General features: G+C 47.0%; 2 protein-coding genes across 8 annotated transcripts in view; one reads left to right on the top strand and one right to left on the bottom strand.

Moving 5' to 3' along the window:
• The window catches only part of borcs8 (BLOC-1 related complex subunit 8), a 148,484-nt gene that overhangs the window by 54,298 nt on the left and 69,988 nt on the right, over positions 1-24,198 (bottom strand). The window lies entirely within an intron of this gene.
• LOC140739689 (protein ABHD8-like) lies at positions 4,716-22,688 on the top strand. Its single transcript, XM_073068073.1, has 5 exons — positions 4,716-4,959; positions 15,468-16,205; positions 17,363-17,533; positions 20,127-20,343; positions 21,398-22,688. The coding sequence occupies exons 1-5, from the start codon at positions 4,955-4,957 to the stop codon at positions 21,563-21,565; spliced, it is 1,299 nt and encodes a 432-aa protein (XP_072924174.1). The 5' UTR covers positions 4,716-4,954; the 3' UTR covers positions 21,566-22,688.

Below are 24,198 nucleotides of genomic sequence, written 5' to 3'. Positions count from 1 at the left end.
CTTCACTTTCTGCCCGAAGGTGATATCCATCATTAAGGACCCCCGTCATGCAGGAGAAGCCCTCTTCTCATTGCTACCATCAGAGAGGAGGTACAGGAACCTGAAGCAACGTACTCAACTTTTCAGCAAAAGCTTCTTACCCTGCGCCATCAGATTTCTGACTGGACAATGAACCCATTATTTTTCATTATATTTGTAATTTTTTTTTGCTCTCTTTGCAGTACTCAATCTAATGTTACACACACACAAACACACACACACACTCACTCACACACACACACACACTCACTCACACACAAACACACACTCACTCACACTCATATACACACACACACACACACACACTCATACACACACACACACACACACACTCACTCACACACACACACTCACTCTCACACACAAACACACACACACACACACACACACACATACACACACACACACACACACCACCCCCGTGGCAAAGAATTCCACAGATTCACCACTCTCTGGCTACGCCCCTCTATTTTGAGGCCGAAACCCTTCGACATTCCTGCAGAAACATCGACTGTGCTCTTTTCCATAGATGCTGCCTGGCTGAAAGAGTTCCTCCAGCATTCTGAGAGTGTTGAGACGTTTTATGTTTAATGAAACCGGTAACATATTTTATTGAACTCCAAAACTTAAACACAAAGCGTGCTAATAATCAAACACGAGGAAATCTGCAGATGCTGGAAATTCAAACAACACACACAAAATGCTGGTGGAACACAGCAGGCCAGGCAGCATCTATAAGGAGAAGCACTGTTGACGTTTTGTCTCGGCCTGAAACGTCGACAGTGCTTCTCCTTATAGATGCTGCCAGGCCTGCTGTGTTCCGCCAGCATTTTGTGTGTGTTGCATGCTAGTAATCCTTATGTAATCATGTCATTGCACCAGACCAGCCTCTTAAAATGAAAGTAAAGTCCTCCTCCAGTTCAGATGCAAACCATCCCTTCTGTGCATTTCCCACTTTCCCTGGAAGAGAGCCCAATGATCCAAAAAGCTTCTGTCCTCCCTCCTAACCAACTCCTTAGCCACATATTAAACTGTATAATCTTCCTAGTTCTGGCCTCACTAGCACGTGGCATGGATAGCAATCCTGAGATCACAACCCTGGAAGTTGTGCCTTTTAACTTAGCATCTAACTCTCTATGCAGAACCTTTTCACTCATCCTACCCATGTCATGGACCACGACTTCTGGTTGTTCACCTTCCCACTTAAGAATGCTGAGGACTCGATCCAAGATGTCCCAGGTCCTGGCAACCGGGTGGTAACATACCATCCAGGAATCTTACTCACAGAACCTCCTATCCATTCCTCTAACTAATGAATCCCCTATCACCACAACATGCCTTTTCTCCCCTCATGCCTTCTGAGCTTGAGTTTCAGAGGCAGACTCAGTGCCAGAGATCCAACCTCTGTTAGATAACTGACACCCCCTTTCTCCCGAGGTATACCTGTTGTTGATGGGGGTAGCCACAGGGGTACTCTGCACTGGCTCCTTAACCCCTTTCCCCTTCCTGACACTCACCCAGTTTCCTGTGTCCTGCACCTTGGGTGTAACTACCTCTCTGTATGTCCAATTGATCACCCCTTCAGCCTCCCGAATGATCCAGAATTCATCCAGTTCCAGCTCCAATTCCTTAATGCGGATTGTTAGAAGCTGCAGTTGGATGCACTTCTCACAATTGTAGTTGTCAGGAATACTGGAGGTCTGGCCTCGCCCTGATCTTTGGAACTTGGTGCTTTAGAGTGCTCCTTAAAAATTTGTGATTGAGTTACAAAGTTTCTGTGACTTGATGTCATGTTTTGTCTGATTACACTGCTTGAGGCTGTGATGAATCTGTGCATTGCACTCACCAGGCAGGGAGACTGAAAGCAAGAAGCAATTGGTTGAGGCTGGCTGGTTTGATGAGTGAACAGGACTGTAGATGAGAACTGGAGTTAAATAGGCTGCAGGTGACGAGTCTAGAATGAATGGCAGGAAATCCTATCAGCCGGGTGGAGACTGGGAGGTGCCTGCATGTGATGCAATCAATCAGAATGGGGTTAAATAGGCTGCAGGTCACGAGTCTGGAATGAATGGCGGGTGCCAGGTGGAGACTGGGAGGTGCCTGCATGCGATACAATCAGTCAGAATCCTCTCCACCGTACATAATGGAAATTTTCTACAGTCTATGTTTTAGGCCAAACCCTTTCATCAGAACTGGAAAGAAAATGGGCAGAAGCCAGAATGAAAGGAGAGGAAAGAGCATGATCTGGTGGGAGATGGGTGAATCAAGGTGGGGGGGGGGAAGAGGGATGGATAGGTGGGCAGGTGGGAGGGGGGAGAATGGGAATGATGTGAGAAGCTGGTAGTTAAAGAGACAAAAGGCTGAAGGAGATTGAATCTGACAGAAGAGGAGAGTAGATCATGGAATACAGGGCATGAGGTGGGGAACCAGAGCGAGGAATGTTTGGGTGATGGCAGGTCATTGGGGTGGGGAGATAATGGGGGCAGAGAGATAAGGGAAAACAAAGGCAAGAGGGATGGACAGGAGAGTTAATTCCACTTCTCTTTCCATGGGTGCTGCCTGAACTGTTAGGCTGAGAGGTCAATCTAGCGTAGTGTGAAGTGATGCACTTTTGGAGGTTGAAATTGAAGGCAGACTACAGGGTGAATGATAGTCTGGAGTCATAGTCACTAGTCGAGAGGGTAGCTATGATGATGTATGGTGTATTGGCCTTCATCAGTTAGGAGACTGAGTTCAAGAGTCACAGAGTAATGTTACAGCTCTATAAAACCCTGGTTAGACCACACGTGGAATATTATTGTGTTCAGTTCTGGGTACCTCATTATAGGAAGGATGTGGAAGCTTTAGAGAGGGTGCAGAGGAAATTTACTAGGATGCTGCTTGGATTAGAGAGCATGTCTTTTGAGGAAAGGCTGAGCAAGCTAGGGATTTTCTGTCTGGAGTGAAGGAGGATGAGAAGTGACTTGATAGAGGTGCATAAGATGCTAAGAGGTGTGCAAGGCTTTCTGTTCCCATTCTAACAACTTTCTACAAGAGCACCATTGACAGTGTCCTGTCTGGCCGCATCATTGTGTGGTACAGAAGCTGCAGGACATTGGACTGCAAAACCCTACAGAAAACAGTAAAAGCTGCCAAGAGGAACGCCAGGGTCTCTTTCCCACCCATTATTTGTGACATTTACCAGCAGTGTTGCAAACAAAGGGCCCAAAGCATTGTTAAGGATACCTACCACCCATCCCACAATCTTACTGACCCACTAGCATCAGGAAGGAGGTACAGGAGCATCAGGACTAGGACTGCCAGACTGGGAAACAGCTTCTTCCCTCAGGCTGTGAGACTAATGAATACCCTGCCACCACCGAGGTCCTGTCACTGGGACAACCAGCTGTTTACTGTTTACCTGTGCTGCATGTATTTTGAATAATATTTTATTAAATTATTTATGGTAATATTTTGGTTTATGTTCTGTGTGTGATATAGCCCATCCCCCGCCCACTGTGTGGTCCAGAGGAATGTTGTTTCATATGTACAGTCAGATGACGACAAACTTGGAGAGGCGTAGATCCAGTGGGAAGCTGCACCTTTTCCCTGGGTGGAAATGATCAGTACGTAGGGCATAATTTTAAGGTGATTTTGGGAAAGTACAGTATTTTATTAGTGTAAAGGCCTCTTTCCAACACTAGCAATGCCCTGCCCAGGGCAGCTCATTCCAAATGCAACAATCACTCTGCCTTCATTCCTAGGGTGGCACAACAAGAACACATTCCATGCCGAACACCAATCACCCATGGACACTCGTCCTTTTCTCAATCCCTGAGCCTCCGCCGCTACAGAACATGGGCAAGGAACCTGCAATAAACTGAGGTCATATCCCCCTGGTGCCCCTCCTTCTTCCCTTTCTCCCATGGTCTACTTTCCTCTCCCATCAAATTCCTTCATTTCCAGCCCTTTGTCCTTTCCATTTATCACCCCCCAGATCCTTACTTAATCTTCCCTCCTTCCCAACCCACCCGGCTTCACCTATCACCTTCCAGCCTGTCCTCATTGTCCCACCCCTCTAACTCTCCTCTAGTGACTTCCCCCTTCTTTTCCAGTCCCGAAGGAGAGTCTGGGCCCAATACGTCCACTGTGTATGTATTTCATCGCTGGTGCCTGACCTACTGAGCGCCTCCAGCATTTTGTGTGTACATTTTTGGATTTTCAGCATCTGTAGAATCTCTTGTGTTTATAAAATGAGGTCGGGTAGTGACTGTGGAGGGAGAATCCGAGCTGACGTTTGAGATCCCTGGAACTGTTTGCACTGCACATCTGCAGTGGTTCAAATCCGCAAGTTCGGCCGCTTTAATGTTATCTCACCTGTGGGCTGTGCTCTCCCTGAAGTTGGCCGGGGGTCGACCCTCAGCGTCCCCAGGCAGGGACAGGAATCGACCCTCAGCTTCCTCGAGGACAGCCGGACAGCCGACAGACGCGACCAGCGCTCCCTACAATTGACGCATTTTCAACGCCCACCAGCCCAGCGCCGGCCCGCCCTGGCGCAGCCGGTTGGCTACATTGATGTGATTGACAAGCAGTTTGCCGGCGAACTCTGTGAGTTTAATGGCTGGGAGAGGTGGCAATCAGTGCGGAGGGAAGGCGGCGAGCTGCTGATTGGACTGTTCCTCTGCAGCGATCAAGGACAAGCGGAGACATCCTGCAATGACCTGGAAAGCTGCGATCCAGCGGAACAGGGCACCGACACAGGCAAATCTTCGGCAATTTATTCTGTGGTGAACATTGCAATCCGGCTGCAGAATGTAAAGCAAGAATACCGAGTTCCGATCATCTGTCTCTTCCAATCTATTGCAATATTTAATCTCTTTAATGAGAGTTCGCGCGGCTGCAATTTCTCGAAGAGCCCCGGAGTGTGCATTTATGAATGAGGTAGGGGGCATTTTCTATTTTAGCATTGGTTTCAACGCCATTCTGTTCATTGAATGAATTCCTCAAATTTACATCGGTTCAGTGCAAGGCTTCAAGGAATGCGGGGTCGTTTTCCTGCACGCATCTTTGCAGATTCTCGGTATATTCTTGATGTTCCTTTGAACATAAAATGAATCGTAGATTTTATATTTAAGATAAGATATAATTCCATTTCTGCGTATCTGGCCACATTCACAATTCCCAGTCAGTGTACAGTTGTGTACGGAGTCTGTTACCGCTATAACGCCTTAATAAACATGATTGTGCACTGATTGAGTTGGTATAATTTCTGTGGGTTTACAGCAACGCCTGTCTCTTGACCGGAGGAAACAAGCGCCATCGAGTTAATCCCCTGGGATTAAGCAGGTAGCTGCAATGTGAAACATCAGCAGCAGCAGCGGAGATGAATTGCCCTGGAGCCGAACCGGTTTGATGAAGAGAGACGTTCAGGGTGTGTGTGTGTGTGTGTGTGTGTGTGTGTGTGTGTGTGTGTGTGTGTGTGTGTGTGTGTGTGTGTGTGTGTGTGTGTGTGTGTGTGTGTGTGTGTGTGTGTGTGTGTGCGTGCGTGCGCGCGCGCGCTCGCGCGCGCCTGCCTGGCTGGGGGCATATGTGTTTCTCTGAAAGTCTTGCTGAGTGTGTGTGTGTGTCTGACCCTGTGTGCGTGTGTCTAGCGGGGTGTGTTTGTGTGGGTGGGGTGGGGTGGTAGGGGGCGCTGGCTGTGAGTGTGTCTGGCCAAATGTGAGTGAGTGTGTACTCAATGCTGGTATATAATTAAATACACACACACGCATACAATTACACACACACACACACACACACACACACACACATATATATATATATTTATATATGGATCAATATATAATTAAGTAAGTTGTGCAAAAAAGAAAAAATAGAGTTAGCTTATATGGGTTCATTCAGAAATCTGATGGCAAAAGGGAAGAAGCTGTTCCTAAACATGTTGAATGTGGGTCTTCAGGCTCCTGTACCTTCTCCTGGATGGTAGCAATAGGAAGAGGGCATGTCCTGGGTGATGAGGTCCATAACACTGGATGCCATATTCCTGATGTCCTCGATGCTGGGGAGACTAGTGTCCATGATGGAGCTGGCTGAGTTTACAACTTTCTGCAGCTTTTTCTAGTCCTCCCCACCAGACGGTGATGCCGCCAGCGAGAACGCTCTCCACGGTGCTTATGCAGAAACCTGAGAGAATCTTTGGTGACATACCAAGTCTCTTCAAACTCCTAATGAAATGTAGTTGCTGTTGTGTCTTCTTTATAATTGGATCAGTAGGTAGGGTCCAGGATCGATCTTCAGAGAGGTTGACACCCGAGAACTTGAAACTGCTCAGCCTTTCTTATGAGGAAGGGGTCAACAGGCTGGGCTTGTAAGTGTTGGAGTTTGGAAATTGAGAATGTTCCAGCATGAGGGATTATGAAGGATGTGGTGGTGCTAGGCAGAGTGCAGAGGGGATTCACCAGGCTGATTACAGGGATTTAGTTACGGGGAGAGATTGGACAGGCTGGGCTTGTGTTCCTTGGAGTGAAGGGGGCTGAATGTCAAACTATCCTGGCTGGTTGGTTACAGAAGATTCATGGATGTCAGTATATTAAACTCATTGTACAGACACACATACTTTATTGATCCCGAGGGAAATTGGGTTTCGTTACAGTCGCACCAACCAAGAATAGTGTAGAAATATAGCAATATAAAACCATAAATAATTAAATAATAATAAGTAAATTATTCCAAGTGGAAATAAGTCCAGGACCAGCTTATTGGCTCAGGGTGTCTGACACTCCAAGGGAGGAGTTGTAAAGTTTGATGGCCACAGGCAGGAATGACTTCCTATGACGCTCAGTGTTGCATCTCGGTGGAATGAGTCTCTGGCTGAACGTACTCCTGTGCCTAACCAGTACGTTATGGAGTGGATGGGAGACATTGTCCAAGATGGCATGCAACTTGGACAGCATCCTCTTTTCAGACACCACCGTCAGAGAGTTCAGTTCCATCCCCACAACATCACTGGCCTTACGAATGAGTTTGTTGATTCTGTTGGTGTCCGCTACCCTCAGCCTGCTGCCCCAGCACACAACAGCAAACATGATAGCACTGGCCACCACAGACTTGTAGAACATTCTCAGCATCGTCCCGCAGATGTTAAAGGACCTCAGTCTCCTTAGGAAGACGGCTCTGACCCTTCTTGTAGACAGCCTCAGTGTTCTTTGACCAGTGGAATTTATTGTCAATTCATATCCCCAGGTATTTGTAATCCTCCACCATGTCTACACTGACCCCCTTGGATGGAAACAGGGGTCACCAGTGTCTTAGCCCTCCTCAGGTCCACCACCAGCTCCTTAGTCTTTTTCACATTAAGCTGCAGATGATTCTGCTCACACCGTGTGACAAAGTTTCCCACCGTAGCCCTGTACTCAGCCTCATCTCCCCTGCTGATGCATCCAACTATGGCAGAGTCATCAGAAAACTTCTGAAGATGGCAAGACTCTGTGTTGTAGTTGAAGTCCGAGGTGTAGATGGTGAAGAGAAAGGGAGACAGGGCAGTCCCCTGTGGAGCCCCAGTGCTGCTGACCACTCTGTCTGACACACAGTGTTGCAAGCGCACGCACTGTGGTCTGCCAGTCAGGTAATCAATAATCCATGACACCAGGGAAGCATCCACCTGCATCACTGTCAGCTTCTCACCCAGCAGAGCAGGGCGGATGGTGTTGAACGCACTGGAGAAGTCAAAAAACATGACCCTCACAGTGCTCGCTGGCTTGTCCAGGTGGGCGTAGACTCGGTTCAGCAGGTAGACGATGGCATCCTCAACTCTTAGTCAGATTCTAGGACTCTTGTTAATTAAAGGGGATTATGGACAAAGTCCATGAGAAGGTTCTCCCTGTATGGTGTGCTAGGCTTAGGGGTAAAGGAAGACGCAGATTCAGTGTGGGGTTATCCTACTAGTGAGATTACAGTTTGATCTAAATTGAAGTTCAAATTCAGTTTATTGTCATTTAACCATACACATATATAACTCCAAAGAAAACAATGTTCCTCTGGACCAAAGTGCACAACACAGTACAAATAACTCATACACATAACACATAGAGTAATATTACCATAGATAAATTAACAAATAATATGATGCATTTATGATACAAGTTAAAATGTGAACAGTACAACACAACTTGTGGTTTATACTTGATGAGACTGGGTGGTGGCAGGGATTTCAGACGTTTTACGGCCTTGTGGAAGAAGCTGTTTCCCATCCTAATAGCTTCTGTCCTGGCACCTCTTGCCTAATGGTAGAGGTCAAAGAGATTGTGGATGGATGGTAGGGGTCATCAACAATGCCGATAGGCAGTCCTCCTGATAAATATCTCTGGTGAATGGAAGAGAGACTCCAACGATCCTCTCAGCAATCCTGGCAATCCTTTGTAGGGTCATGTGGTCAGATGCTTGCAATTCCTGTAGCAGACAGTGATACAGCTGGTCTCAAGACACTCTCGCTGGTGCTCCCATTGGTTAGAATGGCGGTGGGGGGGGAAGGAGCTTCACCTGCCTGTGGTGCCTCATCCCTCCATGGCACTGCATGCTGCTGTGTTGCTGTCAAACTCCTCAGAGCCACAACTGTTGCGCTCTGCTGACAGGAATTGCACTGTGGGGCTTACAGATTGCCTGGAGGCCTGAAGGAGGCATCTGAAATAAAAACAAAAAATGTCAGAACCACCCAGAAGCTCAGGCAAGAGGAAGACAGTCTCTGCTTCAGCATGTGCCTTTTTCCCAATGAATATCACTGTAAATGCTAAATGATCATTTCCATATGCAGGTAGATTGGGAGAATCAGTTTGGTGTTGGATCCCAAGAGGGGAATTTCTAGAATGCCTATGAGGTGGCTTTTTAGAGCAGTTCGTCATTGAGATGACCAGGGGATCAGCTATTCTGGATTGGATGTTGTACAATGAACTAGAATTGGTTAGAAAGCTTAAGGTAAAGGAACCCTGAAGAGACAGTGATTATAATATGACAGAATTCACCCTGCAATTTGAGAAGCTAAAGTCAGATGTATCAGCATTACAGTGGAGTAAAGGGTATTATAGAGACATGAGCAACACACACAAAATGCTGGAGGAACTGGAAAAACATGAGGAATAGATTGAAAAGATTGAGGAGTAGATTTTGTTTTCTCCAGTCCTGCTGAAGGGTCTCAGCCCAAAACATCGACTGTACCCTTTTCCACAGATGCTGCCTGGCCTGCTGAATTCCTCCAGCATTTTGTCTGTTTTACTTGGATTTTCAGCATGTGCAGATTTCCTCTTGTTTGTGTACAGAGACATGAAAGAGGAGTTGGCAAAAGTTGATTGGAAAAGAACATTAACAAGAGAAAACAAAACTGGCAAAAATATTGGAGAAGAACCCTGGCAGGGATGATAGCAGAGCAGCAATGGCTGGAATATCTGGAAGCAGAAAGAAAGAAGTGTTCTTAAAGGCAAGATACAATTGTGGCTAACAAGAGAAGTCAAAGCCAAAGAAGGGCATATAATAAAGCAAAAATTAGTGAGAATTTAGAGGATTGAGGAACTTTTAAAAACCAACAGAAGGCAACTAAAAAGTCATTATGATGAATATGAAGGTAAGCTAAACAATAATAAAGAGGATACTAAAAGTCTCTTCAGGTACATAAAGTATAAAAGAGAAGTGAGAGTGGATATCAGATCATTGGAAAATGATGCTGGGGAGAAGTAATGGGGGACAAGGAAAAGGTGGACAGAATGAGTAACTATTTTGCATCAGTCTTCAATGTGGAAGACACTAGCTGTATGCTGGAGGTTCCAGAGTGTCAGGGGGCCAGAAGTGTGTGAGGTTGCCGTTACTTGGGAGAAACTTCTTGGAAAACTGAAAGGTCTGAAGGTAGATAAGTCACCTGGACCAGATGGTGTACACACCAGGGTTCTTAAGGTGTTGGCTGAAGAGATTGTGGAGACATTATTAATGATCTTTCAAGAATTAAATTGGTGTGGTAATGGAGAAATGGAAAATCACAAATGTCTCTCTGTTTTTCAAGAAGGGAGAGAGGCAGAAGAAAGGAAACTACACTCCAGTTAGTTTGACCTCAGTGGTTGGGAAGATGTTGGAGTAATTTATTAAGGATGAGATCTCGGGGTACTTGGTGGTACATGATAAAATAGACTCTAGTCAGCATGGTTTCCTCGAGGGAAAATCTTGCCTGACAAATCTGTTGGAATTTTTTGAAGAAATAACAAGCAGCATTGACAACGGATAATTGGTGGATGTTGTCTACTTGGATTTTCAAGCTACCACACGAGGCTGCTTAACAAGTTAAGTCCATGGTATTAAAGGAAGTATACTAGCATGGATAAAGCAGTAGCTGATTGGCAGGATGTGAAGAGTAGGAATAAAGGGAGCTTTTTCTGATTGGCTATCTGTGACTCGTGGTGTTCCAGAGGGGACTGTATTGGGACTGCTTCTTTTTTATGATATATGTCAATGACTTGGGTGACAGAATTGATGGCTTTGTGGCAAAGTTTGCAGATGATACAAAGATAGGTGGAAGGGCAGTAGTTTTGTGGAAGTAGAGAGGCTACAGAAGGACTTTGACAGATTTGGTGAATGGGCAAAGAAGCGGCAGATGGAATACAGTGTTGGGAAGTGTACCGTCATGTATTTTGGAAGAAGCAATTAAAGGGTAGATTATTTTCTAAATAGAGAGAACATTCAAAAATCTGAGATGTAATGAGACTTGGGAGGATTCACTAAAAGTTAATTTGCAGATACATGGAGAAGACAGGTGTATGATATTGAGCAGGATCCTGGATTAACCATGATGAAATGGCAGAGCAGACTTGATGGGTCAAATGGCTTAATTCTGCTCGTATATATTGTGGTCTTATGGTGAATGATTTCTCTCTGCCCAGGGGCTGCGTATCCTGCTGAGTTCTCCCTGGATTTACTTGTGATGGGAATGGGAATTAGAATTGGTTTGTTATTGTCACAATGTACAGTACCAAGATACAGTGAAAAGCTTGTTTTGCATATTTTAAATCATTACCAACTATGCACTGAGGTAAAACAACAGCAGAAAGCAGAAGAGATTCTAAACATGCTCACCTCTCATCACCTGCCTATCACCTCCTTCGGGTCCCGTCCTCCTTCCCTTTCTCTTATGGTCCACTCTCCTCTCCTTATCAGATTTCTTCTTCTCCAGCCTTTACCTTTCCCACCCACCTGGCTTCACCTACCACCTTCAAGCTATCCTCCTTCCCCTCTCCCCACCTTCTTATTCTGGCTTCTTCCCCTTCCTTTCCAGTTCTGAAAAAGGGTTTCAGCCCAAAACATCAACTGTTTGTTCATTTCCATGGAGGCTGCTTGACCTGCTGAATTCCACCGGCATTTTGTGTGTATTATTCAGAATGAAAAAAGAAGTGGCACAGTGGAAGAGTGTTATCCCAAGGGGTAATGAGCAGTGAAACATTCTTGCTTTCCATCTCTGGCTTATTGAGTTGTATTTCATAAACTTTATCGTCTGGTTGAACCTTGGATTTTATTATTTTATTTACTTAGAGATACAGCGCAGAACAGGCCCCTCCAGCCCAATGAGCCACACTGTCCAGCAACCCACCTATTTGACCCGAGCCTAATCACAGGACAATTTACAGTGACCAACTAACCTACTAATTGTTACGCTTTTAGACTGTGGGAGGAAACTGGGTCACCTGCAGGAAACCCACGCGATCCAGGGATGAATGGACAAACTCTTTATAGATGTTGCCAGATTTGAACTCTGAACTCGTTAATGCTCTGAGCTAATGGTGTTGCATTAACCACTACACTACCGTGGTACCCTCGCTACGCTACAGTATGTGGAAAGGATTTAGGGAATGTATGAAATCTGTACTGGAGTATGGATTTTTGTTGCTTTGGCAGGCAGGCAGTAAACTGAAGGGCATTCACCCTATGATAGCCAAGTGTTGGGGAAACAGGTTGAGTATGGTATTCCAGCACAACATTAATGGATGAATGGCCTTGTTCACTGCTGTACTGTTCTATGTAAATTGCAGATGGAGCATGACATAGGAACAGAATTGAATCTGCTCCAGCATTCCATCATGGCTGATTTATGGTCCCTCTCAACCACATTCTCCTGCCTTCTCCCCATAACCTTTGACACCCTGACTAATCAAAAACCTACCAACCTCTGCTTTAAATATACTCTATGTCTTGGCCTCCACAGCTGTCTGTGGCAGTGAATTCCACAGAGTCACCATCCTCTGGCTGAAGAAATATCTCTTCATCTCTGTTCTAAATTGATGTCCCTCAATTCTGAGGCTGTGCCCTCTGGTCCAAGATTCCCCCACTATTGGAAATATCCTCTCCACATCCATTCTGTCTCAGACTTTTAATATTCAGTAGGTTTCAATGAGATCCCGACTCATTCTTCTAAACTCCAGTGAGTACAGGCCCAGAGCTATTAAACGGTCCAGATGTGTTAACCTTTTCATTCCTGGAATCATTCTCCAGACAATTGTAATGCGCTGATGAGGATGGGGCAGACGCCATGAATGGAAGTGTCGTAGGGAATACTGAGAGACAGAGGGACTATAGATCCATGAAGATGGCAACACTGACAGACAATATGGTTAGGAAGGCAAACATGTTTTGGCCTTCATTAGTTGGGGCATTGAATAAAGAATTATGGAGTTGATACTTCAACTTTATAAACCCTTAATACAAGAGATTCTGCAGATGCTGGAAACCTAGAGCAGCACATACAAAATGCTGGAGGAACTCATCAGGCCAGGCAGCGTCCATGGAGAGGAATAAACAGTTGAGGCTTCGGGCCAAGGCCCTTCATTGGAAAGGGAAGAAGCCAGAATAAGGAGGGTGGAGGGTGAGGTTATAGGCAGGTAAAAGGAGGCAAGAGGCCAGAAGAAGAGGGAAAGGGGGAATGAAAATAAACCTTGTTCAGACCTTAGCTGGAGATCTGCACTGGAGGGGTTGCAGAGGGGATGCACCAGGATGTTACCTGGGATGGTGTATTTATGAAGGGAGATTGGTGAGCCTGGGACTGTACTTCCTGGATGGGAGGAGGCTGTGAGGGGGTGTAATTCAGGTGTATAGAATCTAAAACTAGCCCCATCCACCTGCACATGTTCCATTTCCCTCCATTCTCGACCTGTTCAGATATCTATCCAAATGCCTCTTAAAGATTGCTTCCACCACTTCCACGGTACCCAACACTTTAAAATTTTGCCTCATAAATCACCTCTAGACCTCCCCCCTCACCACAAGTGTCTGCTTGGAGATGGTGGTGGACTTTAGGAGATCTAGGCCTCATATGGAGCCAGTGATCATTAATGGAGAATGTGTGGAGCAGGTTAAGACCTACAAGTATCTGGGAGTACAGTTAGACGAGAAGCTAGACTGGACTGCCAACACAGATGCCTTGTGCAGGAAGGCACAGAGGCGACTGTACTTCCTAAGAAGGTTGGCGTCATTCAATGTCTGTGGTGAGATGCTGAAGATGTTCTATAGGTCAGTTGTGGAGAGCGCCCTCTTCTTTGTGGTGGCGTGTTGGGGAGGAAGCATTAAGAAGAGGGACGCCTCACGTCTTAATAAGCTGGTAAGGAAGGCGGGCTCTGTCGTGGGCAAAGTACTGGAGAGTTTAACATCGGTAGCTGAGCGAAGGGCGCTGAGTAGGCTACGGTCAATTATGGATAACTCTGAACATCCTCTACATAGCACCATCCAGAGACAGAGAAGCAGTTTCAGCGACAGGTTACTATCGATGCAATGCTCCTCAGACAGGATGAAGAGGTCAATACTCCCCAATGCCATTAGGCTTTACAATTCTACCGCCAGGACTTAAGAACTTTTTAAAAGCTATTATTAATGCTTTTGAGATAGTGATTTAGATGCATATCATATTTTTTTATTGAGTTAAGTATTGTATGTAATTAGTTTTGCTACAACAAGTGTATGGGACATTGGAAAAAAGTTGGAATTTCCCCATGGGGATGAATAAAGTATCTATCTATCTATCTATCTATCTATTTGATATTTCTATCCTAACTCGGGAGCCAGTGTTGTGAGAGGTGAAAGAGTGGGAGCCCCACCCCGGCACAGTGGCAACGGCCGCTTGGTGCTCCAGGGAGAGCCCAGCGACAATTGCACCAGCGATAGTAGTCTAATTCTACTGTAGGACTGAGGCGGCAGTGTCCTGTCCATGGCTGACGTGTCTGAGTACTGGTGACGGGACCCGACAAAGCGCTACAAAGGCAAAGTAGAGGTAATTGTCATACGCACAAATATGAAAAATTTACTTGAAGCAGCATCACAGACACAGCATCAGATCAGCAGCATTCACAAAATAAAAACTAAGGTGTTGAAACTGTCTGACTGGTGCAGGAACCACAACAGATCACTCAGCATCAAGACAAAAGAAAAGAGAATTGACTTCAAAAAGGGAAAATGTCCAGAGAAGCCCTGCCATTTATAAATGGTGAGGTAGTGGAAACGATCTCTAGTTTCAAGTTTTTGGGGATGAACTTCACTGAGGTCCGTCAACACAACCTTGATAGCAGGGAACGCACAACAGCGACTATGCTTCTTTGCTTCTTGAGGTGCTTAAGGAGAGCTAATCTGCCTCAAAAATTGCTGGCTAACTTTTATCGATGTGCGATAGAGGGCATACTGACATATGGACTGACAGTGTGGGACTCTAGCTGTAGCAAGACAGATCAGAAAGCACTCCAACGGGTGATTAGGATGGCTCAGCACATCATTGGGACTCAACTACCGGACCTGCAGACAATCTACAACTCTCATAACATCATTAAAGACCCTTTCCATCCTGGACACTGATCAATCTGCTGCCATCTGGTAGGAGATACAGAAACATGTTAGCCAAGACAGTAAGACTGAAAAACATATCCCCCTCTCTCACTCTCTCTCACACACACACACACACACACACACACACACACACACACACACACACACACACACACACACACACACACACACACACACACACACACACACACACACACACACACACACACACACACACACACACACACACACACAAGTCAGGCGGCATTCTGACCTGCTGAGATCTTCCATCATTTTGCGTCCACTGCTCAAGATTTGTAGCGGAATCTGCAGACTGAGGTAGTGATGAGGGATGTGCAGGTCTTTTCAATGGTTGTAAGCAAGTAGCTGTTACTGAACCCGGTCGGTGGTGTGGGGAGAGGGGCGGGGCAAATGGTGGTGTGGGTGGGGCAGCCGGTGTCTACACTGGGTGGGGGGTCTCTGTCGGTTCCACCAATGGTTCAAAGTGTGTCTCGGTGGCGGCTCGTTGCTGAGCGGAGGGTGTGGTGAGAAGGCGCTATACCAGCGCGGTTAGGGTATTGCGGGTCCCGTCTCACACCTTGTGTCTGTGTCGCCAGGACCAGCATGTTGACCAGTATCACCGAGGGTATCCTCTGCTGCCTCACCGGACAGCCGCTGAACGTGGTGGGAACCATTGAGAGCGTGGAGTCCGCCGACGGCTACGAGTACGTGGAGGTGAAGCCGGGACGGGTGTTGCGGGTCAGGCACATCGTGCCCAACCGGACGGACGAGCAGGCGGCAGAAGAGGAAGAGGAGCAGGACTCCGGTAGGGGTGTGGTCCACTGCCGGCGCAGAATCTCCGTCTACCGTGGCGGACAGCTAGTCATCGAAAACCTGGGCGACGTGGTGCGTTCTGACATCTTGCCCTGCCTCGGTGGGGAGCCGCCCGCAACGCTGGAGGTGGAGGTACCGGAGCCCGGTGGCGCTGCCGTCCCTCCGCAGCCAGGTGCTGCACCCCCGGACCTGGGCAGTGCCAAGCGGAGACGGCGCAAACCCAAGCGCACGGTGTTGATCGACTGCAAGAAGCGCATCACCAGCTGCAAGGGAACACACTCGGACGTGGCCCTCTTCTTCATCCACGGCGTCGGTGGCTCCCTCGACATCTGGCGGGAACAGCTGGACTTCTTCGGGCGGCTCGGCTACGAGGTGGTGGCACCTGACCTGGCCGGACACGGCTCCAGCACAGCACCCCGCGTGGGCGCTGCCTACACCTTCTATGCGCTGCGGGAAGACATGCGGTCCATCTTCAAACGGTACTGCAAACGGCGTAACGTCCTGATCGGACACTCTTACGGGTAGGTGTCTGTCACCTGGGATTACATATGGGCTTGGGCAGGGGAAGCGGAGGGGCATGAATTGGCTGCAGACGTGAGGGACCTTCCCTGGCCACTGATTTTCCCAAGGGCTCACGCAGGCCTCGGCCATCTCGGGCTACGATGCCTTCCTCAGTGAGGTGTCTGCCTGTGTCGGGAGAGTGTTCAGTGGGAGAGGAGGGGAGGCAAAGAGAAGGCAGAAGGAAAATGAGAGAAGGTGAGGGAGGAAGGTGAGGGGTTTGGAGAGAAGGGGTAAGGAGGGTGAAGGGTGTGCCTGAGAGAAACGTGAGCTGCAGGTCAACAGACACAATGTGCGGGAGGAAGGTGGAATTGTAAGAGCCCACACTAAAGGTGCAGAGTGGTCGCCAGCACGATACTGTAGCTTCTCTCTGATTCCCTGCTCCCCAGAACTGCTGTTGAGAAATGGCGTCGGTGGTTCCTTGCTGAATGGTGCAGAGTGTGACTGGAACTTACCACGTTCATATTGAGGGGCAGGCGAGGGAACAGAGGCAGCTGATGGGGAAGCCCCGGGAAGGGTTGAGGTTGTACAAAGATGTTGCCAAGACTTGAGGACATGTGTTTCAGGGAAAGGTTAGAACAAAGAATAGGGTTGGACTTTATTTCCTGGAGTTTAGGAGATTGAGAAGAGATTGGATAGACATATACAAAATTATGAGGGGTATAGAATACAAGCAGGCTTTTCCCACTGAGGTTGGGGAGACTAGACAAGAGGTAAACACAAGGAAATCTGCAGATGCTGGAAATTCAAGCGTCCCACCAGCATTTTGTGTGTGTTGCTAGACTAGAGGTCATGGGTTAAAGTGAAAGGTGAAGCAGTAGGGGGGATGTCTCTACTCAGAGGGTGGTGAGAGTGTGGAACAAGCTGCTCACAGAAGTGCCGGAGGAATTTGATTTTAACATTTAAGAGAAACTTGGATAAATATATGGATGGGAGGAGTATGAAGCGTTATGGTCCAGGTGCAGATCACTGGGACTAGGCAGAATAACATGGACTGGATGGGCTGAAGGGTTTGTAATGCTCTGTGACTCTAATTGGTGTGGGTGGGGTGTTGGTGATTGGGTGAGAGCTGGGGTTGTCAGTGACTGTCCAGACCTCACCTCAGATATTCCTCTTGCAGTGTCTCCTTCTGCACCTTCCTGGCTCACGAATATCCTGACCAAGTTCACAAGGTGGTGATGATAAACGGGGGTGGTCCGACAGCCCTGGAGCCCAGTCTCTGCTCCATCTTCAACCTGCCCACCTGCGTGCTACACTGCCTCTCGCCCTGCCTGGTCTGGAGTTTCCTCAAGTAAGGACAGGTGGTGGTGTGGGATGCGCTGGGCACTGAAACTCAACTCTGGAACCTGGTTCCAGCTCAAGGGACGTAGCTACCCTTCTGGTAACCTGCACGGCAGCCTGTCTCCTGATAACCATGCACCGTGACCTGCCTCTTTTTTAAAAATCTGAGATGCTTTTGACATCAATGAACAGTGAACGGTGGAAAGTAAATTCTGAAAAGGTCCCTCATAACTTTTTGAAAAGCAAAAAGGTGGAAATAAGAAATAAAAGCATAAAAAGCTGGATCAGAAACGTAAATGGTTTCTCTCCCCACAGGCACTGCCTATCTCGCTGAGTATCTCCAGTATTTTCTGCTTTTATTCTCGGTGGTTGTCCTCCGATGTTGGTGCATGAGTCTCCACCGGATGAATTTCTGGATAATCCTGGGAGGTTGGCAACTCTCCACGTGAGATGTAAAGGAGTTTTAGTGAACAGTGCAAAATCTAACTATGGTGCAAGCCCAAGACAGTTGGATGTTGGGAATAAAGTTACTGGGTTTGACACTGATATATCAAACACGTAAACAGAATGCAGGAACCTCGTAGAATACAAGGTGGCTCAATGAGGATTCTTTACAGACCAGGACAGGGAAGTTATGTACGGGAATAAGTAAATAGTATAGAAATTAATCAACTGTTTGGAATCTGTCTTCTTGGAAAACCTTCCAGTGATACAGGGCGGTGCAGTAGTGTAGCAGTAACACTACAGCACCAGTGACCTGGGTTCAATACCCACCGTTATCTGTAAGGATTTGTGCCTTCTCCCTATATCCGTGTGGCTTTCCCTTGGGTCTTCCTGTATCCTCCCATGTTCCAAAGATAATTGATTGGTCACATGGGTGTAATTGGGCGGCATGGGCTGTTTGGGCTAGAAGAACCGGTTAACGTGCTGTATCTCTAAATAAATAAACAGATAGTGAAGATTTGTAGCACCAGTACAAACCAAGCATCGAGAAATTGTAACAAAGTCAATAAAGCCCAGGAGCTGGTGGTGATATCCCACTGTTCTGATCAATGTGCCTGTGCAGACAGTGCATACACCAATTGTCATTTTCTAGGGTCCCAAAGACCAGAAAATTGTTCCACAGAATGGAACTCGGATAGTTTAAACCTCACTGCTGAGGAGAAGTGCGAGGGAGGAAACCAGGAGTAGACTATTGCCCAGGCAAACTGGCACACTAGCACAGAAAATCTGGGAATCTATTATTAGAGAAGTGGTAACAGCATTTGGAGATATTAACAGCATTAGGAGGAATCACTGTGGGATTATGAAAGGAAAACTGGTTGGGAAATGTGGAACTTCTTGAGGCTACAACTGCAGAATAGATAAGGGAAATGTTTTGATGTGAAACTGCAGCCTTTGATAACATGTCACAGATAATATTAACTAAACTCAGAGCTCATATTGGGGCAAATATACAGATTAGGGTTGCTTGATAGGGTAAAATGGGAATAAATGGGCTATTTTGGGATTGGGAGCAGTGACCAGTGGAATACACAGCAGGGTGTGGATTTGAGTTCAAGCTTGCTGAGGACAACATTTGTTTGGAGAGGAATGTGGTATGGTGTCGGGAAACACGGGCAAGGTGGGTGGTGTCGGGAAACACGGGCAGGGTGGGTGGTACTGGGAGACACGGACAGGGTGGGTGGTGTCGGGAGACACGGGCAAGGTGGGTGGTGTCGGGAGACACGGGCAAGGTGGGTGGTACTGGGAGACACGGGCAGGGTGGGTGGTGTCGGGAAACACGGGCAAGGTGGGTGGTGTCGGGAAACACGGGCAGGGTGGGTGGTGTCGGGAAACACGGGCAGGGTGGGTGGTACTGGGAGACACGGGCAGGGTGGGTGGTGTCGGGAAACACGGGCAAGGTGGGTGGTGTCGGGAAACACGGGCAGGGTGGGTGGTGTCGGGAAACACGGGCAGGGTGGGTGGTGTCGGGACACACGGGCAGGGTGGGTGGTGGCGGGAGACACGGGCAAGGTGGGTGGTGTCGGGAGACACGGGCAGGGTGGGTGGTGTCGGGACACACGGGCAGGGTGGGTGGTGGCAGGAGACACGGGCAGGGTGGGTGGTGTCGGGACACACGGGCAGGGTGGGTGGTACTGGGAAACACGGGCAGGGTGGGTGGTGTCGGGAGACACGGGCAGGGTGGGTGGTACTGGGAAACACGGGCAGGGTGGGTGGTGTCGGGAGACACGGGCAGGGTGGGTGGTACTGGGAGACACGGGCAGAGTGGGTGGTGTCGGGAGACACGGGCAGAGTGGGAGGTATCGGGAGACACGGGCAGGATGGGTGGTACTGGGAGACACGGGCAGGGTGGGAGGTATCGGGAGACACGGGCAGAGTGGGAGGTATCGGGCTAATGCAGACAGGTGGTTAAGAGGCACAGGTGCTAGGGAATATGCAAGAATGTGAGCTGGTTCAGTCTGCAAGAAAATATAGAAAGATGAAGCAGTGGTGAGAGGTTGAATGGTCAGCCGGAGCTGGCTGGCTCTGATTGTGACCCTGCTGTCTATGAGAGAGTTGTTACTGCACTGTGTATTGACTGGTCATCCTTCGCCTTTCAGAGCGGCGTTTGCACGCCAGGGGGCAAAGGAGAAACAGCTGTTGAAGGAGGGGAACGCATTCAAGATTACCTCGTTTGTGCTGCGGGCAATGATGAGTGGTCAGTACTGGCCAGAGGGTGACGAGGTGTACCATGCTGAGCTGACTGTGCCAGTACTGCTGGTACATGGGCTACACGACAAGTTCGTCCCAGTAGATGAAGACCAACGTATGGCTGAGGTAACTGGTTCCCTTCGCACCCACGGCTCTCACTCTGATGCACGAAATTTGGGATTCACAAACCATATTGTCCCAGTGTCTCAACCCTGTCACATCTCTTTGCGGCCGTAACACCATAAAACATAGGAGCAGAATTAGGCCATTCAGCCCATTGAGTCTGCTCTGCCTTTCCATCATGTTTGTTTTATTATCCCTCTCAAATCCATTCTTCTGCCTTCTCTCTGAAATTGTTGACATCCTGATAATTAAGAACCGATTAACCTCCACCTTAAATATTCCCAGTAACTTGGCCTGCACAGCCATCTGTGGCAGTGAGTTCGCAGACTTACCACCCTTTGGCTCAAGAAATTCCTCCTCATCTCTGTTCTAAAGAGATGCCCTTTTATTTTGAGACTTTGGTTCAGGATTTCCCACCATAGGAAACATCCTCTACATGTCCACGCTATTCTTTCAATATTTAATAGGTTTCTGTGAGATTTACCCCTCATTCTTCTAAACTCCAGCAAGTACAGGCCCAGAGCCATCAACCACGCCTCATAAGTTAACTCTTTCATTCCCAGAATCATTCTCATGAACTTCTTCTGGACTCTCTCCAATGCCAGCAGTTACTTTTTTAGATAAGGAGCCCCAAACTGCTCACAATACTTCCAAATGTGGTCCATCCACTGCCGTATAAAGCCTCAGCATTACATCCTTGCTTTTATATTCTACTCCTCTCAAAATGAATGCTAACATTGCATTTGCCTTCCTTACCACTGACTCAACCTGCAAGTTAAGTTTTAGGGTATCCTGCACAAGGTCTCCTAAGTCTCTTTGCACCTCTGATTTTTGAATTTTCTCCCTTTTAGAAAATAGTCTACATCTTTATTCCTTCTACCAAAGTGTACGACTGTACACTTCTCTACACTGTGTTCCAGAGCCCAAGGTTTACACTTTATCTGAGAGGTGGTGTGGCTGAAACTGTGGGGCTCCCATCACAGCAGCTTGTGAGGGGGTGGAACCTGCTAAGGAAGAACAAGGTGTCTGATTAATTACTGATTCCTTTACCCATCAGATCCTGTTAATCGCCTTCTTGAAGGTCATCGACGAGGGGAGCCACATGGTGATGATGGAGTGTCCAGAGACAGTAAACACATTACTTCATGAGTTCCTGTTGTGGGAACCAGAGGTCAGTCCCGGCGAGAAATTGCCGGCTGACACGACAGCAGAAAGCAACAAGTAATGAAGGCCATGGTGCTATCGTTCCACAGGAACTTTGGGGGAAAGGCGTGGTTCACAGCCTGTTTGGAGGAGCCGAGGATTGGACAGCAGTATGACACGCAGAGGCCATGTGAAATGTTGAGAGGATCTGGCCTATACACAGGCCTCAGCGGTTTGGAGAATTAACCCTGTACTATGTAAATTTCAATAACTGGCAGCTATTTGTGGTGGTTTATCATCAGTCGTGTATTTTTTTAACAGAACAAATCACCAGATAGTTTGAAACTCGGTGATTAGACAGCTGGGCTACACACAGTGCTAACCTGACAGAGTGACTTGACAACTCCAGGACAATTATGAAGAAAAGACACAGGGGTCATTAAACAAATGGTGTATTTTTTTAAATGTGTTCACTTACTATAAAAAATGTGGCCAACAGGTGGGGATTGATTGATTGATATTCAGGAATCAGCCTTTAATGCAACAGCTGGCTTCCGGTTGCTGTGATGGGTCACTGGGAGGATCGGTGTGGTAGGTGGGGATTTGCTCAGATCTGTAATATATCCTCTGGAACACACATGCCAAGAGCACAGGCCACGATGATGGCCAGTGTACTGCTGCTCTCCCAGTAACCACCGGCATTTGTAGGTAACTACAACACATTTGTAATTAGCTGCATGCCAGATGATGAATTTGCAAAGGGGAATATCTTACAGGAGTTTGTGACCTTATCTCGAGCCGAGGCCAGCTTCCTGTCAGGTCATTTTATCCACTGTGCTGCTTCGATGTCATTGGTTCTTCCGACCCATCACCTGACTCAGGTGAAGGATGCTTCAATGTCATTGGTTCTCCCGACCCATCACCTGACTCAGGTGAAGGATGCTTTCATGTCATTGGTTGTCAAGACCAGCACCTGACTGAGGTGAGACTTCAGTGAGCAAGCAGTTGTCCATCAGAGTGTAATTTGTCCAGAGCATTAGTCTGGATGAACCAGTATTGGCCCTGCCTAGTTACCCCCTCCAGTACCTGACGAGATGTGCTGTTACCCACTATACTGAATGTCAATTATCTCCAGTATCTTTACAGTCAGTGCTATTGTGTAACATGGTATGTATGATAATATGGAATATATTGAATCCTGTTAATTCTCTAGTGTATATTATTTTATATAAATTATGGATGCATAGGAGAATTTCCTGTGGGGTTGCTGATTGGACGTTCAAATATTACTTTCATTTGGTCCTTACAGTTCTCATAATTGACATTTCTTGGCAAGATTCCAACGGACAACATTTTCTTCGTTTTTTTGGCTTGTGACTCACTTCTGGCTGTCTGTTATTCTACACGAGAGATAACACAGGAACAGAATTAGTCCATTCAGCCCGTCAAGTCTGCTCACCATTCCATCATGGCTGATTTATTATCCTTCAGCTTTCTCCCCATAACCTTTGACACCCTGACTAATGGAAAACCTATCAACCTCCATAGAGAGTTATAGTCACAGAACATGACAGCATAGATAAAGGTCCTTCAACCCATTGAACCATTAATCTGTCTAGTCATTAGAATCTCAACCCAAAGACCAAACCTATCCTTTTCCATAATTACCTTAAATCTAATGGCATTATGATCACTAGATGCAAAGTGTTCCCCTACACAAACTTCTGTCACCTGCCAGTTCTCACTCCAGTATCATACTCTGTCTGGCTGGGACTTGCGTGCTGATTAAGGAAACTTTCCTGAACACATTTGACAAACTCTTTCCCATCCAGCCCTTGTACAGTATGTGGAAAGTTAAAATCACCTACTATAACAACCTTGTATTTCTTGCAACAGTCTGTGATCTCTCTACAAATTTGCTCCTCTAAATCCTGCGGATGATCTATAATATAATCCCATTAACGTGGTCATAGCTTTCTTATTTTTCAGTTCTACACATAAAACCTCACTAGGTGAGCTCTCCAGTCTGTCCTGACTGAGCACTGCTGTGACATTTTCCATGACTAGTAACACCACACCTCCTCTTTTACTCCTCCCCACTCTATCACGGAACCCTAGAATATTGAGCTGCCAGTCCTGTCCCTCCTGCAACCAAGTCTCGTAATGGCTATAATGTCAAAATTCCATGTGCTGATCCATGCTCTAAGTTCTTAGTCCACTTTAAATTTACCCAAAGACTTGGCCTCCACGGCCATCCGTGGCAATGGATTCTACAGATTCGCCACCCTCTGGCGAAAAAAGACTACCTCCTCATCTCTGTTTTAAAGGCACGTTCTTCTATCCTGAGGCTGTGTCCTCTGGTCCTAGACTTCCCACTACAGGAAACACCTCTATCTAGGCCTTTCACCATTCTGTGTATATACTGCATATGCATTGCCTATAAAAAGTATTCATTCTCCCCCTTGCCAAAAGTTTTCATTTTATTATTTACAACATTGAATCGCAGTGGATTTAATTTGGCTTTTTTGACACTGATCAACAGAAAAAGACTCCTTGTGTCAAAGTGAGAACAGATCTCTACAAAGTGATCTAAATTATTTACAAACATAAAACACAAATTAATTGATTGCATAAGTATTCAGCCCCTTTAATGTAACACACTGAATCATTACTGGTGCAGCCAATTAGTTTTAGAAGTCACATAATTAGTTAAAT

Source organism: Hemitrygon akajei, chromosome 16 (assembly GCF_048418815.1).
Source record: "Hemitrygon akajei chromosome 16, sHemAka1.3, whole genome shotgun sequence".
Taxonomy (NCBI): domain Eukaryota; kingdom Metazoa; phylum Chordata; class Chondrichthyes; order Myliobatiformes; family Dasyatidae; genus Hemitrygon; species Hemitrygon akajei.
Note: the sequence above shows the minus strand (reverse complement) of the source record. Positions and strands in the feature narration are given on the sequence as shown.